The sequence below is a fragment of the Acomys minous genome (genome assembly GCF_964271855.1).
Source record: "Acomys minous genome assembly, chromosome: 4".
NCBI classification, from domain to species: Eukaryota; Metazoa; Chordata; class Mammalia; order Rodentia; family Muridae; genus Acomys; species Acomys minous.
Genome location: NC_140486.1, coordinates 33,548,419 through 33,564,344, shown reverse-complemented (window position 1 = coordinate 33,564,344; position 15,926 = coordinate 33,548,419). Strand labels below are relative to the sequence as shown.

General features: G+C 41.1%; 1 protein-coding gene across 2 annotated transcripts in view; it reads right to left on the bottom strand.

Moving 5' to 3' along the window:
* The window catches only part of CEP120 (centrosomal protein 120), a 68,867-nt gene that overhangs the window by 32,893 nt on the left and 20,048 nt on the right, over positions 1-15,926 (bottom strand). For both annotated transcript variants that reach the window (XM_084778808.1, XM_084778807.1), the window contains exons 8-15: positions 13,788-14,015; positions 12,683-12,899; positions 11,246-11,423; positions 8,912-9,061; positions 6,858-7,040; positions 3,644-3,740; positions 3,408-3,560; positions 1,272-1,361 (exon numbers count right to left, since the gene is read on the bottom strand). In XM_084778808.1, coding sequence (XP_084634934.1) covers positions 1,272-1,361; positions 3,408-3,560; positions 3,644-3,740; positions 6,858-7,040; positions 8,912-9,061; positions 11,246-11,423; positions 12,683-12,899; positions 13,788-14,015 — 1,296 coding nt within the window. The remainder of the gene's footprint in view (positions 1-1,271; positions 1,362-3,407; positions 3,561-3,643; positions 3,741-6,857; positions 7,041-8,911; positions 9,062-11,245; positions 11,424-12,682; positions 12,900-13,787; positions 14,016-15,926) is intronic.

Below are 15,926 nucleotides of genomic sequence, written 5' to 3'. Positions count from 1 at the left end.
TAGCAATTTTATTAATTTCTCAAATTAGTTCATCAATTGAATTTTATAAACTTTAATATTTAAAAACTCAATAGCATGAAAAGAAATGGTTCAAGGAAGAATTTAGCTAATCTTAAAGTAAAAATATTAACCTACTATCCAGCTCTCGTGCATTCAATAGTATGCAATATGTAAGTTATATAAGTAAACAAGTGCATTAAGATATGTGCAGGCCCATTTAAATGACCATTTCTTAGGAATGGAGACTTTAAAGAATCTTCTTCTTTTGGCTTTGCTCAAGGTGCATTAGTTACTTAAGTCTGTCTGGCTTGTGCTAGGAACTAAAAAATTTATTCTTTCCAAAGAGTCTATAATTTGACGGGAACTCAGGCTGAGACGCCATAGCAGGGGCCATGGAGATTGAAGAGGACATCCTCTATCTAACAAGACTCCCAGTGAAGGGCGGAGAACACCAACCCACCAGGGATTTGATCCAAAGCTTACCTTGCCTACAAGATGTGCAGGAATAAAGACAGAACAGATACAGCAGAGACTGAGGGAATGTCTAACCAACGCCTGGCCCAACCCAAGACCCACTCCGTGGAAGAGAACCAACCCATGACACTGTTAAAGACATTCCTCTATGCTTGCAGACAGGAGCCTATCAGAGTTGTCCTCTGAAAGGCTCCACTCAGCAGCAGTTTGAAACAGATTGGGTGAAGCATACAGAGTCTAGTGGAAAACTGGGGGAAAGGATAAAAGGACCTAGAGGCGATAAGAGCTGCACAAGACCAACAGAGCCAACTAACCAGGGCCCATAGGGGCCTGAGGAGTCTGAAGCACCAGCCAAGGACCATGCATGCACTGGACCTAGGTGCTCTACACAGATGTAGCAAATGGGCAGCTCAGACATGGTCTCTATCGCCTGCTTTTTGATCACATCCCTATGATGGGACTGACTTGCCAGGCCACAGGGAAAGAGGACAGACTCAATCCTGATGTGACCGGATGAGCTGGGGTGGGTAGGTAGGGAGGCTCACCTTTTCTGAGGAGAGAGGAGAGGGGAGGGAGGGGGCTATGACTAGGAGGTAAAGTGAAATTTTATAAAAATTCTATAATGCAGCTAGAAGTTACTATCATGAACATTTTCTCTTTCCTCTCTTAAGGTGTTTTTTGTTTTGTTTTGTTTTGTTTTTCTTTAAATCACTTTATAGCCAGGTCCCAGAGATGGCTCAGCTGTTAAAGGCTAGGCTCATATCCTTTCTCAGTTCTTAAACAAGCTTTTTCTTTACCTTTTTCTTCACTAGTGACTCTCTCTCCCGGTCCCTTTTTTTCCATTCTTCTGCAAGAGCTTCCATGTGAGCCAGTTCTTTCTGCTTCAGCTGTAAAAGGAGAAAAAAAAAAGTCACTTAAAAATGACAAACATTCACATAAGCTAAACAGTGTTGAGTTTAGGAAACAAAACTGATTATCAATGTCATATATTCTGTTTTATTCTTATTCTATGTAAATGGATGTCCTGTCTGCATGTTTGCCTGTCCTCGGTGCCCAGCAAGGCCAGAAGAGGGCATCAGGTCCCCTGAGACTAGAGTTATTGGTTGGCCTCTATGCTGGATAGTTTTATGTTAACTTGTCACAGGCTGAAGTCACCTGAAAGGAGGAACCTCAATTAAATGCTGGCATTAAATGGGGCTGTAGGCAAGCCTATAGGGCATCTTTCTAATCAGTGATTGGTGGGGTGGGCCCAGCCTATTGCGAGTGGTACCACCCTTGGACCTGTGACCCTAGGTTATTTAACAAAGCAGGCTGAGCAAGCCATGTGGGGCAAGATAGTAAGTAGCACTCCTCCATGGCCTCTACATCAGCTCCTGCCTCCAGGTCCCTGCCCTGCTTGAGTTCCCATTCCTGTTTCCTTCAGTAGTGATCAGTGTTGTGCAAGTGTAAGCCAAATAAACCCTTTTCTCCCCAAGTTGCTTTTGGGTCACGGTCTTTCATCAAAGCAATAGTAACCCTAATTAGGACAGCTCTATTTGGGTGCTGAAAATTGAACCCAGCTGCTTTGGAAGAGCAGCAATGTCTAAACTGCTAAGCCATCTTTCCTGCAAACCCCCCCTCTGCCACTTTAAGTTTATTTTTAAATTTTATGTGTGTTTTGCCTGCTTGTGTGCATGTGGCTGTCACCCACAGTGGAAATGGAGCTATGGATGGTTGTGAACTGCCACATGGGTGCTCTTAGCTGCTGAGCCATCTATCCAGTATCTCTATTGATTCTTTAAAATACTAGATAGATAGACAGACAGACAGATAAAATGAACCTTGGGCCAGGTGTAATAGTACATACCAACAATCCCAGCAATTGACAAGTAGCAGACCAGGAGTCCAAAGTCATCCTTGATATTATCATCCTATTTAATAGCCTGGCCTATGTGAGACAGTCTCAGAACCCAAATCTAGAGATCAGTGAGATGACTCAGGGCATGAAGGTGCTTGCTGCCATGTCTGAGAACCTGAAATTGAATATCCAGCACCAACAAGGTAGCAGAGAACCAGCTCTTACAAACCAAGTAGCTTCAGCAGCTTCCTTGCTCTCTCCCTCTCCTGCCCCTCTCTTTTGCACTGTCTCTCTCTCTCTCTCCCTCTCCCTCTCTCTCTCTCCCTCCCTCCTTCTCTGTAATTAAAAACTTTTAAGCATAAAAAGGGAACTTTCTTGGGGGCAGTTATCTCTTATGAGTATTATTCTGGAAACAGCAGAGCTGGTGGTGGGGTCTGGTCTCTAACTCTCCTTTTTTGGGACTCATGAGGTTAGAAACATGAGCCAGGCATGGCAGTGCATGCCTTTAATCCCAGCACCTGGGAGACAGAGACAGGCATATCTCTTGAGTTGGAGGCTAGCCAGGTCTACCCAACAAGTTCCAGGCTACCCTGGGGTATAAAGTTTATCTCAAAACAAAACAAAACAAAAACCCAAACCCACACCATTAATTTTTCCCAACAATAATGGACAAATTCAGGAAAATCTTTCTAAGTGGTGGCTGCAAAGCTGCTGTATCTCAAGTATTTGTATGTTTTCTTTGAGGAAGGCCCTGTAGGGATGGGGAGGGCGTGCCACCATTATGAGCTCAGGCTGCTCTTACAGGGAACCCAACCGTGGCTCCCGGCAGCCACATCACGAAGCTCACAGGCACCCGTGACTGCAGCTCCAGGGAGACGGTGCCCTCTCCTCATCTCTGTGGGCCACTCTGCACGCATGTGCTCATACCCACACCAACGCAAATACATGCACACACTTAAAAATAAATCTTAAGATGTTGTTAATAGTATAAAAACAACAACAACAACAACAAAACTGGGAAAGAACCCAGTTGTAGAAAAGGAAAAAATAAACTAGGTAAATCAAACAGAGATTTTAGAATACAATTTCACTCTACCTGGTTTTCAAATATGTCCTCCTGCATCTCTTTCCACATCTCAAGCTCGAGAGCAGCCTTATACTCTAGGGTCTCACGAGGCTCCACCTGGGTCTCAGAAGGACAAGGAGCTGGAGGGGGAGAAGGCAGCCTCTGCTGCACAGCAGACAAACCCTGTGGTGTGACAGGAAAGCGGACTTGACGCATCCATATACACCTTAGATCCTGGTTAGGGATTTGGTAACTACTGTATTTACCTGAGATGATTCAGATACAAAGATCTCACGCATTTTCACTAGTCCATAGTCTTCCAGAGTCACCGTGTAAGAAAGATCTACTATCCTGTTATTTGACCTACAAATAAAGGAAGAATTATGGTGAAGTTCACAGGAACTGATTTTTCCTTCCACTTTGCTCGCCTGTGGTATACAGGAGTAAGAACATCTCTCATACACCATTCTCAAGCTGGGCCAGCTTCTGTGGGCTTTAGGACTTCTCAAGTGTGGGCTTTTACTTGACCAGCACAACACCTTAATACTTACAGTATTAAAACTTACCTAAATAGCTGTTTGTTCCAAAAAATAAAAAGTTGTACAATCCACATAATTATTGCTAATGAGTATTTACTAGCTCTGCTATGTAGACCAGGCCAGCCTTATACTCACACAGATCCGCCTGCCTCTGCCTCCTGAGTGCTGGGATTACAGGCATGAGCAGCCATGCTGGACTGCTTTCTGCTGCTCTGCTCCGCCGTGGATGTACACATACGCACAATGACAGTTTTACCTTTTCTTGTTTGAATAAGGGCTGAGTTCTCATGTCAAACACACTAATTTTTAAATGTGAGGGTTTTTCTTTGTTTTGTTTTGTTTTGTTTTGTTGAGGGAGCTAGGGCTTTATACATGCTAGGCAACAGTTCTTCCACTGAACTAAACCCAGCAAAATAACGTGCTTTTTGCTACCTCTAAATACACTAATGAATTTACTCAGTGAGATATATTCAACACCCACTCTTGGATATGGTGGTTATTCAAAATTTGCCTACTTCCCTGGAATGAATATGCACACATGTTAAAATTTTCCTGGATATAAACAGTGCTTCAAGATAATCCATGAAAGTAAGATAATTATATGTTATTTTAGTCATAATTAGCATCTTCTATAACACAGAAGACTATTTACTTATTAAATAACAAAAAGCAAAACATTTAAGGAAAAGAAAATTTTAGCAACTAAAACAGTATTGTCTAGAGCAAATATCCTTTTAAAACAAAATTTTGATTTAAAGATCTCATATAATTAACAGCTCTTTAGTTAATCAAATCCACATTTTTTTCTTCCAGTTTCATAAATTAAAGAAGAAGGAGGAGGAGGAGGAGGAGGAGGAGGAGGAGGAGGAGGAGGAGAAAGAAAGAAAGAATTAAGTGATATAAAGTTCTTGGGTCAGCAAGATGGCCCAGAGGGTGAAGGCACTCACTACCAAGCCTGAGGACAGGAACCGGATCCCTAGAATCCAGAAGAAAACCCCACGATGTGTCTCCTGACGTGTGCAGACCACACACAAAATTAAGGGGAGAAATGCTTTAAATGAAGCATTATTATGATAAAGAAAAAATTCTTGAGCACATCTCAAGTTCTCATGTAGGTAAATCTAAACTTCTCTGGCCACAAAGCAGAGCAATAAAAATAACTACAGAAGCTTTAAAACTGTTCAACTACAAATAACTGCTCATACAGTCATTAGTCACTACTATATAATCATGTCATCTACTTATGTCAATAGAAAAGAATGCTAAGCTGTAAGAAAGAATTTTTTTCTAGAACAAAAATGAAAATAATATGAACTCTCTGTTAACCAAATAACTGGTTCTCCATGCACTGTTCCATGTCTACAAAGGAAGAAAGGTTTTCACATGCTTCTATGATAAAACAATGACCCAAAGCAACTGGAGATGTGAGGGTTTATTTGGCTGACAGATGACAGTCCATCACTGAGAGAAGTCAGGGTAGGAACTCAAGCAGGAACTGAAGAAAATATCATGGAGGAATGCTGCTTACTGGATCTTTCTGGCTCATTCTCAACTAGCCTTCTTATCTACTCTAAGCCCATCAGCCTAGGGACAGTTCCACCCACAGTGGGCTGGGCTTTCTTACATCCCTTAGCAGTGCCACACAGATATGCCCACAGACCTATCTGATGAAGGCAATTCTTCATTTCAGAGTCCTTCTTCCCAGATGACTCTACGTTAAGCTGAGAAAAAAATAGCCAGATCATTACTGTCATTCTTTTGTAGGTGCTGATGACCGCATCCAGGGATGTGTGTATGCCAGACAGGTATTTTAACCACTGGTATATCCCAAGCCATTAGTAATAATGTAATTTAGAAATTGCCACTGAATCGGGTGTGGTGATACACACCTTTAATCCCAGCACTTGGGAGGTAGAGGCAGGTGAATCTCTGAGAGTTCAAGGCCAGCCTGGTCTACAAAATGAGTCTAAGGACAACCAGGGCTGTTACACAGAGAAACACTGTCTCAAAAAAAAAAAATTACCTCTGAAAGCTGGCATTTATAACATTGTCAGTCTCTAAATTTCAGTCAAATTTTAAAATGTTTTTCAAGTAGAAAAAAATCCTATCATTCCTAATGAAAAATAACACAAAATATATTATAAACTTTACTTAAAATAATGAAATCAAACAGCAGATCTTAACAGTTGGGCTAGAGCTCAGCAGCAGAACATGTGCCCGATGTGCACAAGCCCCCGGGACTACAAATGAAACAAAAAAAGCAAACCCAGCATGAATAACAGTTCCTGAATTTTCAAATTATCAAACTAAGGGGCTGGAGAAGTCTCTAGGCTGTCAAGAGAGCTTGCTTCTCTTACAAAGCTGAAGTTTGGTTCCTAGCACCCAGATCAGGTAGCTCACAAGGGCCTGGAACTCCAGATCCAAGGAATCTGACGGCCTCTTCTGATCTCCACATGTGGTATATATACATATATAATAAGATTCACACATAGACATTAAAGAAAACTGTCAGGCCAAGGGCAGTGAGATGGTTTAACAACCTAAGTCCTATCCCCATATCCCACAGAACTGACTCCCCAGGGGTAGTTGTACACACACACACACACACACACACACACACACACACACACTTTTGTGTTCCCTCTCTTTTATAAAATATAAGTAAAAAAGTAAAATTTACACTTATCAGGCTAAGGGTGGAAAGGATAAATACTTAAGAATTATGGTATTGTAGCCTCAAAAATTCTTCCAGATTTCTAAATAAATGGGTATCAAAAAGCTAAAAAACAAAAACAAAACAAAACAAACAAAAACTACAATAAACCCACTCCCAGGTCAAAGAAAAGCCATCAGCAAGAAGACAGGAAGGACTGAGACTGTGGGCTTAGCCAGACTCATGCCAGGAATGAGGGCAAAGTGAAAGCTGCCGTGCAAGCCTTACCCCTGGGCTGCCATGACAGGCACACTGTCGCTGTAAGTCTGCCGCCAGCACTGCTCACCGTTAGCGCCTAGAAACCGGGACTTCTCGGAAGACAAGATGTTCGATAGCTGGATTCTTGCAATCCCGAGGAGTAAGTCTTTACTCATTTTATCCTTGTGCCATAATTCAACCAGCAGTGGGATCCTAAGAGAGAAGCCGTGTTCACATCGTCAGGTCTGCAGCAGCCCCTGCCACCTGAGAAGTTCTACAACACAGCTAAGGGCTCAGCTCCCCAGGGAACACACATGATGCCGTTTGTCTTCTGTAGCTCTAAGCAACAAGAAAACGCTTCAAACACTATTTTCTCACAAGTCGTTACAGAATCTGGAGCTAGCCTCCACTCTGCCTTTAAGAACTTTTAAGTCTGGGCTATGATTCTGAGAAAAGCAGATTTCAGGCCTTACTTCCATTGAAATATCTATTTCCTAACCTGGATTGAAATGAAACTGAAGAAAGCGTCCTACATTTGGTGGCTAATCTTTCTGCCTCCCTTCTCCTTATTCACTACTTTAACATGTTTCCAATGCCTATGCTGGGACTTACAATAGCCACGGGAGGCTCTGCAACAGGGCAGATGAGGCTGGCACCCTGGGGCAACATCTGCATCTTCCTTTCACCTGTATGGACCGATGCAGTGAAGGTGTCTATCTTATTGGCAAGGGCCTCTATGTTACCGTAGGAAGGTTCTATATGTTACTTTAGGAAAGTGTCTATATGTTACTGTAGGACGGTGTCTATATGTTACCGTAGGATGGTGTCTATATGTTACCGTAGGAAGGTGTCTATATGTTATCATAGGAAGGTGTCTATATGTTACTGTAGGAAGGTATCTATATGTTACTGTAGGAAGGTGTCTATATGTTACTGTAGGAAGGTATCTATATGTTACTGTAGGAAGGTGTCTATATGTTACCATAGGAAGGTGTCTATATGTTACCGTAGGAAGGTGTCTATATGTTACTGTAGGAAGGTGTCTATATGTTACTGTAGGAAGGTGTCTATATGTTACCATAGGAAGGTGTCTATGTTACTGTAGGAAGGTGTCTATATGTTACTGTAGGAAGGTGTCTATATGTTACTGTAGGAAGGTGTCTATATGTTACTGTAGGAAGGTGTCTATATGTTACTGTAGGAAGGTGTCTATATGTTACCGTAGGAAGGTGTCTATATGTTACCGTAGGAAGGTGTCTATATGTTACCGTAGGAAGGTGTCTATATGTTACTGTAGGAAGGTGTCTATATGTTACTGTAGGAAGGTGTCTATATGTTACTGTAGGAAGGTGTCTATATGTTACCGTAGGAAGGTATCTATATGTTACTGTAGGAAGGTGTCTATATGTTACTGTAGGAAGGTGTCTATATGTTACCATAGGAAGGTGTCTATATGTTACTGTAGGAAGGTGTCTATATGTTACTGTAGGAAGGTGTCTATATGTTACCGTAGGAAGGTGTCTATATGTTACTGTAGGAAGGTATCTATATGTTACTGTAGGAAGGTGTCTATATGTTACCGTAGGAAGGTGTCTATATGTTACCGTAGGAAGGTGTCTATATGTTACCGTAGGAAGGTGTCTATATGTTACTGTAGGAAGGTGTCTATATGTTACCGTAGGAAGGTGTCTATATGTTACTGTAGGAAGGTGTCTATATGTTACTGTAGGAAGGTGTCTATATGTTACTGTAGGAAGGTGTCTATATGTTACTGTAGGAAGGTGTCTATATGTTACTGTAGGAAGGTGTCTATATGTTACTGTAGGAAGGTGTCTATATGTTACTGTAGGAAGGTGTCTATATGTTACTGTAGGAAGGTGTTTATATGTTACTGTAGGAAGGTGTTTATATGTTACCATAGGAAGGTGTCTATATGTTACTGTAGGAAGGTGTCTATATGTTACTGTAGGAAGGTGTCTATATGTTACTGTAGGAAGGTGTTTATATGTTACCATAGGAAGGTGTCTATATGTTACTGTAGGAAGGTGTCTATATGTTACTGTAGGAAGGTGTCTATACGTTACCGTAGGAAGGTGTCTTGCAGTTGGTGGGGCATCGTTGCAAAATCAAATGCACAATAGGACTGAGGGAGAAAAACTTCCATGTTTTTCCGAACTTCTACAGGAGGGTTGGTCATAATCGGGGCTGCACTGCCAAAGAATGGGTAGGAGTACCTGGGACACGGAAGACACAACGTCATCTACAGACGACACGGAAGGCCAGAGGTTTTTAAAAAGAGTACAATAAATTATAAGCAAATTCAATTTTTAAGGTAAAACACTGGACTATGCGTTGTTTAAAGGGCTATTCAGAGCACACCCTTTTCTTAACGTTCCTAGGAACAAGCAATCTCTGCCATATAGAGGGACACATTTATAGTATGCTGTCTTTGAACGAAGAATCAAGATAAAAACCAAAGAAAATATAGTATGTATACACCAAAGGAGTGACACAATGTCTTCATTTAATCATAAAAATCACACTAGATTAAATATAAGAAACCTAACTGCTTTTTTGGCTTAAATTTTAATCTATAAATTGAGTTTAAGCTAAATTTAAGTCCAAATTTATAGATATTGTAATGTTTGCTTAAATTTCATATTGCATCTTGTGATTCATATATGAACCTATAATCAAATTTGAACTCAACTAGTAAAACACCGCTCTTCCTACAAAAACTATATCCTGTGTATCACTACCATCCTATGTAATTAATATCCACCCAACTAAAGCAAGTTATCCTAAGGGTCAGACGCTACAGCTCCAACTCCCACCATCTCACTATAGCATTTAGCAATTAAAGGAAAAACATCCAGACAGACCTGCAGATTACACTTATTTTCAAATACCAGTCTTATATCACAAAATTCATTACACATTGCATGTGTAGAGCATAATGATATAAACTTGGCCAAACAGAAGAAATTAAATGTTCAATACTCTAAAAAGTGCTTTCAATGAATCAAGCACCAATTTAGCATCTGGTGATTCCATGTTGAGTGCCAAATAGGTCATGAGCATGTATTTCCTGCTTAGAATAGTATCTCCCTCTTTCTTTACCAAGTGAATTAATTATTATTGTCCTTGATGCATTGGCTCATTTCTAAATCTGTCACCCTCCTAAATTAATTGGTTCATTGATACATAGTTAATATAATATGGGCACTTAACCACTACAAATGGTCCCAATAGTAAGAAGAAAAACTGGCACTGTTTAAGGCTCCTCGAATATCATCTAATCTGAGGTTATACCTATTTCCATACTCCTGGCCAGCATCCTCGTTGGGTGTACAAAGGCCAGACTGCTGCAGCAGCAAAGCTCTTAAGACGATGAAAGGGGTAAGAAGACCCAAACAAAACAAAACAGAAAAGAAAAGAAAACCTGTAATAATTCACTTTCTAAAATAGAGGAAACAACCCCTTTCAGGAAAGCTACATTCATGAGAGAATCTATTGCTAGTGTCTCAATTGGAGCATCTTAGTAATAGCCCCAAGCATTCTGTATGTCAACTGCAGAACAGAGCAGAGACAGAAGACTTTGATTCAGTGAGTTCACAGCCTCACCCTGTGCCGGGTCTCTGCTTCTGAGTATGATTTGAACCCAAGTATGGGAGATATAGAAACAACCTGAGTCAAGTGAAAAAAAAATCACACTCAAGTATAACTTGCTTTCTGCAGCTGAACTTAGGTATGCCTCCAATATCAGCACTGTATTCATTAACTTATATCCCAGTCCGCAATGTTGTATAAAGTCATTTAACTGATTATATGCAGCAATTGTTTCTATTGAATGGGGCGCGTTTCATTTCATGTTCATTAAGCAGGCTTTTATAAAATATAAAATATGGATGTCAGGAATACAGCATCCACTGTTAATATGGTCTTAGAGAGAAATGAGATACAAAACCATGGTTCTGACCTATAGTTCCTCTCTTTACAGAAAACAAGCCACTACAATTACCTCTTAAATGGCAGCATCAATAAATGGTTATAAATGCCTATAACTATTATACCAGAATAGGTAAGCCTGTTACTCCCCCATTCACAGAGCCTTTCTGGTTCAAATCTAGTCATTAGGATACTTTTTGTTGTTGTTGTTTTGAGACAGGGTTTCTCTGTGTAACCTTGGTTGTCCTGGACTCACTTTGTAGACCAGGCCAGCCTCGAACTCACAGAGATCCACCTGCCTCTGCCTCCCCAGTCCTGGGATCAAAGGCGTGTGCCGCCACACCCAGCAAGGATACTTTACTGCCTTTTAGGCCACTGGTTTCACAACAGCTACATATTCTTTGGTAATATTTCTCTGCACCAACGTGTACAGGAAGAGCATTTCCCCCAGAACAAAAATCAAACCACACCTCAATATACAGTTGACTGGAAAACTAATTTCCAAGCCATGGACGCTTCTCAAGTCTATGGAAAAGCAAAAGTGATGTGATGTTGCTGGAACAGCAATCTTCTGTCCTGATGTCACCACTTCAGACACACTGGCAGCTGCCCCAGGCTGGACCAGTGAAGCAGGTACGGAACTAATGCCTAAAGTAAACATTAAAAGAAAAGTTAAAGCTGTCACCTCATACATCTTCAAGGACAGGATCTACAGGTCTCCTTTATGAACATGTGAACTAAGTCTACCATATGAGCATTTTAAACAATGGTTGATTCTAAGTTTAATCCCTATTCTAGAACTATGTAAAGAAAAGGTTTCATGTGAGACATGGTAGGCTACTCCTGGTTCCAGCCTTAAAGGCTGAGGCAGGAGGATTACAAGTTTAAGATCAACCTGGGTTACACACTGGGAGCAAAGCCATTCTCAACACATTCTGCAAAACCTCAAAACAAATCAAAGTTAGGTAACAATGTCTGACCAAAGCCTCTCAGGTGGAAACTTCATTCTAAGAGGTACCTGTGCATAGCTGATCACTTGAAGGACTAGACTTAAGATTTACTATAGATATAATTTAACACTTTTTATAAATGTAAAGTTATTTGCACATATAAAATAGGACAACAAAAGTAACATCTTATTAAGACAAGAGATATGTAGTCCAATCCTAATGTGGACCAAGATGCGTAATGAGTGACTATGCACTACAGGTGCTCAGTGCTAGAGATTAACTTGCACTGCAGACACTGCCTCCTAGTTCACACTGCCTACTTCCACCACAGTTAGAACTATAGAGATTTAGGAATGGGTGGAACATTTTTGTGAAAGTGGCACATACGGGGCTGGAGAGAGAGCTAAGTGATGGTTAAGGGCACACACTGCTTTTGCACAGATCAAACTTTGGTTCCCAGTACCCACTCACAAGTGCCTGTAACTCCATGGGGAAATGATGCCTCTGACCTATGGGCACCTGCACTCATGTACAGACACATTAATATATAACTACACATAACTAAAAATAAAATAAATCTTCAAAAAATATATACATATAGATACATTCTCAAAGTCTCTAATTACAAAATTGATGATAGGAAGCCGTTAGTAGCTCTAATCTCTAAAATTTCAGTATAAACAAATCTATTTGAGGGATAATAGTCTTTCATTTCTTTTGAACAGACTATTTACAATATAAAAAATAAAATGTAGATTTCCCTTAACTTTTATTTAAAAAGTTATTAGGCTTAAGTGACATTAAGTTGAAATGTTTATACCCCCCACACTTTTCTGATTCCCAAATAAAGTTCTGCGATTTTCATTAGTGAATGTTCCCAGCCATGAATGGTCTCAAGTGTTTACTGACGGAAGGCAGACCCGCAAACCGTCAGTGTGTGAGAAGAGGACACCTTACCCTTTGCACTTGGTTTTGGGTCCTTGTCATACTGCAGGCTCTCTACTTCACTTTCGGTTGCATCATCTTTGGTTGGCGGTGTCTGGTTTTGAGGTGGGGCAGGGGACACACCTGGTGACTCTGGCTCCATGAGTGTCTTCTCCTTTATGGGGGTTAAAACTCTCTTCTTTGAATGCTCAGGCTCATGTCCGTTCTGGGTCTTTAATTCAATTAAAGACTAAAAACAATTTTTGAAAATAAAGTATAATTTGCAAAATAATTGCCTTCATAATTAAGCAAAACACTTGGCGTTGCTTTTTAGAAAGTACATGCTTCCTTTCCCAGTCTGGATATTCCTAGTCTACTTTTCTTCATAATTTGCAAATTTTCTTAAAGCATCTAGGACCAGAAAAAGGAAGATGAACAGAAGGAAATATAATATCCAGATCTGAGTCCGAAGTGCATCCTAATGGCTAAGAAGAAGTATCTGAGGAGAGAGGCCTGGCATTGACCCCAGGAACCAAGACAGTGCAAGGGCAGCACACCACACGCCTCATGGGACATTCTGCTCTTTGCTTGTGCACACATTTTAAACTCTAGTCCAGTCTTCCTATCTTCAGTTTATAACCTACATATAAATCCTTTGAAACAATAAGATAGTTAAATTTTTATACAGATAGACACAATAGAGTATATTCAGAGAGAGAGAGAGAGACAGACAGACAGACAGACTGGCCAAGGAGAGAACAAAGCACTAATACACCCAGAATCATGCTATAATTGAAGTCATGTCCAGCAAAGAAGAAAGCACTACTGCAGACTCCAAACCACAGGTCCGCTCCCACCAGCTGCCTCTGGCACTGTAAATAGCCATGAATTGGGAGCAGGAAGACATGGTTTCTACTAGGTTTCCTGTCCCCAAGGCTAAGGCCCTACATACATCCACAAACTGCAAAGCGGAGTCACTGGGCTTTCTGAAGTTTATTCAGAAAGAAGCTATGGTAAAATGCAGGGCACCAGTGAAAATGAATAAAACGCTTGTACGCCAGGGAATTCTACAATGTTTCAACCTTTGTAATCATGAGCAACATTGGAGAACTGGCAAATTAAAACAGCCACCACCTGCCTGGGAATGGATGTCTTCTCTCTGCAGAGCCACTGACACTCCTACGGTCGGGGCCAGCTCCAGAGGAACAGGTGCAAGCTTCTGCTTGGCTCGGTTTGGAGGGTCAAGGGTAAAAGCGCCCTCGACTGTGACTGGATGCTGGTTAATTTCTGTACTGCCCTTCTTCAGCAATCCATTTAAAGGTATTTCAGTGCTGCCAAGTGACTGGTCTCCACAGCAGAGATGGATCTAATATGAAGGAAAAAATCAAAACAGGGCATTACATTTCCCAGTCGCAGCATAGTTGATCCCACTGTGATCCCTGAGATTGTGAACTGTAACAACCCATGGTTGAGACCTAACACACACTTTAATGCAAGAACTTTGTTTACTATAAACAGGTGGATAAGGTGAGGCTCAGCCAGCCCTGGCACACACCTTTAATCCAAGAGCTTTCTGTACATAGAGTTTAATAAAGTTAACCCTAGGTCAAGAGGCAGAGCAAGAAACTAGCTGACAGGGACGAAAGAGCAGGAGGGACTTTGGGTTGACAGGCTCTTCAAAACTGTGTGTAGAAGCAGAGGTGGGCTCTTGGGCTCTTTAGCTTTTAACTCTTTAGCTCTTGAGTGCTTCAGCTCCTTGGCCTGTGGCTTTTGGGCTTTAAGCTAGCAAGCCTTTGGCCTTGGGTTTTGGCCTTTTCCTCCTGGGCTGTGAGCTGAGCCTTTTGGGCCTTTTCCATCTGGACATGAGCTGAGTAGGAAGGTCAGCTAGGTGCTTCCTCTGTCTTTCTGAGCTAGCAGGTGTTCACCCCAGCATCTAACTCATGAGTCTTAATTGGTAAAACTGAACAGTCAGGATTTTATTTAAAACAACATTTCTGGGGCTAGAGAGATGGCTCAGGGGTTAAGAGCACTGGGTGCTCTTCCAGAGGACCAAGGTTTAGTTCCCAGCACCCACATAGCAGCTCACAACTGTCTGTAATTCCAGCTCCAGGGGATCCAACAGAGACACGTGTGGGTAAAATGCCAAAGCACATAAAATAATAATAAACAAAACATTTCCCCTTTTTTCCTAAATATCATAAACTTTTAACAAGTTATAAAATAGTTGACAGAATGAAAGTATGAATTGGGCTAACTCACTGATTTCTCACGTGACTGTCAACACTGGTGAAAAATCAGTTTACTAGTGACTCAGTTTTATTACCTTTTCCACTTCTTCAATCACCAAGGATACTTAGATGTTACTGGCCATGTTTAGTGTCATAAATGAGCTGTGCTTACTTAGTATTTTCCTATACTACTTTGAATATACAAGTTGTATAATAAGTGTGAATTTAAATAGAATGAAACCGATCAAGCAGTTTTCTTTGTCATATTATTTATGCCGAGTTCTTTTGAAAAAGTCAGTGGGTCAGTCAGAGTTTGGATTTTAAAGCCACAAATAATTTTTATATTAATCACACAAACATACTTAGTATGTTCCTTTTTCTTTCCATCTTGCTTTCAGATGTTGTTTCTAAAACAGAATGTGAAACAGTAAGCCACTGGGAAAGAAGGCCTGATAGACAATGCCAATCAAGCCAGAACTCAGTGTCAACATCCCTTAAAGATGCCACACGCACACGTGGAACTCCCTTAAAGATGCCACAAGCACACATGGAATTCCCTTAAAGATGCCACATGCACACATGGAATTCCCTTAAAGATGCCACATGCACACATGGAATTCCCTTAAAGATGCCACAGGCACACGTGGAACCCCCTTAAAGATGCCACAGGCACACGTGGAACCCCTTTAAAGATGCCACAGGCACATGTGGAACTCCCTTAAAGATGCCACACGCACACGTGGAACTCCCTTAAAGATGCCACATGCACACATGGAACTATGTTTTCCTTTACCATGTTCAAGCCTTGGGAGAATGCACGAGAAGACAACAGGAAGTCACTACATTATGTTTCTTTCACATTTGTGGCAGTTTCTCACTACGTATGCAGAGCTGCCACTGAATTGTGTGTAGCCCTCCTAATCCTGCCTTCCAGCGGTTAGTGATACAGATGTATGCAACCATAACCGCCTGTAATTCAGTAGTAAGGCTGCTGGAGGGGACATCTTTTGTGGACCCTTTTTTTAGTTCTTATTGTGTGGTGTGTGTGT